Source organism: Hemibagrus wyckioides, linkage group LG06 (assembly GCF_019097595.1).
Source record: "Hemibagrus wyckioides isolate EC202008001 linkage group LG06, SWU_Hwy_1.0, whole genome shotgun sequence".
In the NCBI taxonomy this organism is placed as follows: domain Eukaryota; kingdom Metazoa; phylum Chordata; class Actinopteri; order Siluriformes; family Bagridae; genus Hemibagrus; species Hemibagrus wyckioides.
This window is the reverse complement of record NC_080715.1, coordinates 1,392,073-1,394,317: the sequence shown is the minus strand read 5'-3', so window position 1 is coordinate 1,394,317 and position 2,245 is coordinate 1,392,073. Positions and strand designations below refer to the sequence as shown.

Here is a 2,245-nt window from a genome sequence, read left to right as displayed (position 1 = left end):
TTCCTGGTTCCTAATTTCTTTCTTTCTGATCCAACATTATTCTGAATATGGTAAAGGAGCCTTCCTTTTATTCCAGTGTCCCACTCCCTCTGCCACTTCTTTCTTATTTCTTTTTCTATGATCCCTTTCACTTCCTTTTTACCAGTACCTGGACATTGATATGTGTGTAATTCATATCTGCTAATCCATAGTGTTTTGTTCTGAAACGGTTTTGCAGTGTTTCATCTACCAGGTCCTGTCTTGCTGTAGATGTTCCAGATGATAAGCTGCTTAAGGCTGAGAGTGACTGCTTTTGTTGGCTGAACTTCTTCTATCCACTGAAGTGCTCGAGATATTGCTGTTAGTTCAGATGAAAAGACTGAAATATGATCAGAGATTCTTTTTGATATTCTGACTCCAAATTGTGGAATAAACACTGATGCTGCTGTATGTCCCGAGTCTGGATCCTTCGTCCATTGTACTGCTAATCTGTTTATCATGTTCTGTGTCTTGTTCTGTTTGTCATCGTGTAGCTGAGTGTCTACTAGAGGTGTAGGGAAGAGCCAGAGGTCCTGCTGAGTCACTGAAGGGGCAATATCTATACTACCCAGACCCATACTCTGTGCCTCCTTATTAATATTCCACCTGAAACTTATTAAACTTTTATATTCATATTCCCAGCAGTCATTTCCCCCAATTCAACCTGTATCACATTTACAGGAGAAGATCTTATTGCTCCTCAACATATTCTGAGTGCTCTGAGGTTAGCTTCCGGTTCCGGAGTAGAGTTATAATTTACACCCTTTTTGGGGGTGGGGGCGGGGCGAGTGAAAGTAAATAAATAAATAAAATCGTTCTACAACCAAAATATTTCGCTAGAAATATTAAACACTTCGAGTTCGCTTAATTACAATACTTGAGTCGGTTTCAAAACTTTTTTTTTAAATGGTTTATCAGAATGTACATTAAACGAGTTTTAAAATCAGGCGGATATAATGGTCACCAATGCAGGGTCCTTTGGGTGCAGAATACGACAGATGCGCATGTTGTTGTGTCTTTCTGTTTTTACAGTAAGACACTTCATTTGGAATTGAAATTTTATTTAGTTTAGGTTTGGCTTATACGTTATAAAATTTGTGAAATAATTAATGGTTATCATTTAACTATTGGAATTATTTATTAAACACACACACATTCACACATTCTCACACACACTCACACACACATTCTCACACTCACTCACACACACACACACACACACACACTCACACACATTCTCACACTCACTCACACACACACACACACACACACTCACACACTCACACACATTCTCACACTCACTCACACACACACACACTCTCACACACACTCACACACATTCTCACACACACTCACACACACTCTCACACACTCACACACACACATTCTCACACTCACTCACACACTCACACACATTCTCACACTCACTCACACACACATTCTCACACTCACACACACACACACACATACACACACATTCTCACACTCACACACACACACACACACACACATACATTCTCACACTCACTCACACACACACACTCACACACACATACAGATTCTGTTTATTATTGATTTATCATGATCTGATCTGATGATGTGTCAGATCTCTGACCTTTCAGCTTTGACCCTCTGCTCGTAATTCAGCCTGATAAACAGCAGCGTTCCCTCCGTAATCTTATCCGCGGTCAGGGTAAAGGTCGGCTCAGAACTTTTATTCCTCTTCCTTCTGGTCATGTGCCTCTGACTGACCTCCTGCAGACTCAGCGCTCTGATCATGAACAGACGACTGCTCCTGGTGTCCAACTCCACGCTGTATGGAGGAGGATATCTCCAACACTGTCAGCAGAACATCTCGGACTTCTTCGGGAAGTAAGTGGCTTCAGCTTCACTCCGTCTGTGAGTCTTAAGCAATAAGAGCTGGAGAAACATCCTGCAGAACACCGCCAGATGCTCCTCACTGCAGGGAGAGCTTCATGTTGTTGATGTTTTAGTTCTGCTCCGAGGAGATCACTGTAGATTCTCTACAGGAAGTTCTTCCAGCCTGTTTATGGCTGTGGGATCAGACTGTAATAAAAGTCTACATTTATCACCTTCTCAGTACCAAGCTGTTTATTAACTCTTTATTGTCATAGCGTATATTTATTTTAGAGAAGTCACAGATCTGATACCTGCAAAAACAAAAGAGAGTTTACATAGAATTCAGTTCATTTCAGTTTACAGGAAT

General features: G+C 41.1%; 1 protein-coding gene across 1 annotated transcript in view; it reads left to right on the top strand.

The window, feature by feature from the left end:
- Positions 1-941: 941 nt before the first annotated feature.
- Positions 942-2,245, top strand: part of si:dkey-69o16.5 (Alpha-aspartyl dipeptidase-like) — a 12,299-nt gene continuing 10,995 nt past the window's right edge. Inside the window, exons 1-2 of the mRNA XM_058391956.1 lie at positions 942-1,049; positions 1,780-1,890. Of these exons, the coding sequence (XP_058247939.1) occupies positions 985-1,049; positions 1,780-1,890 (176 nt within the window). The 5' untranslated portion in view covers positions 942-984. The remainder of the gene's footprint in view (positions 1,050-1,779; positions 1,891-2,245) is intronic.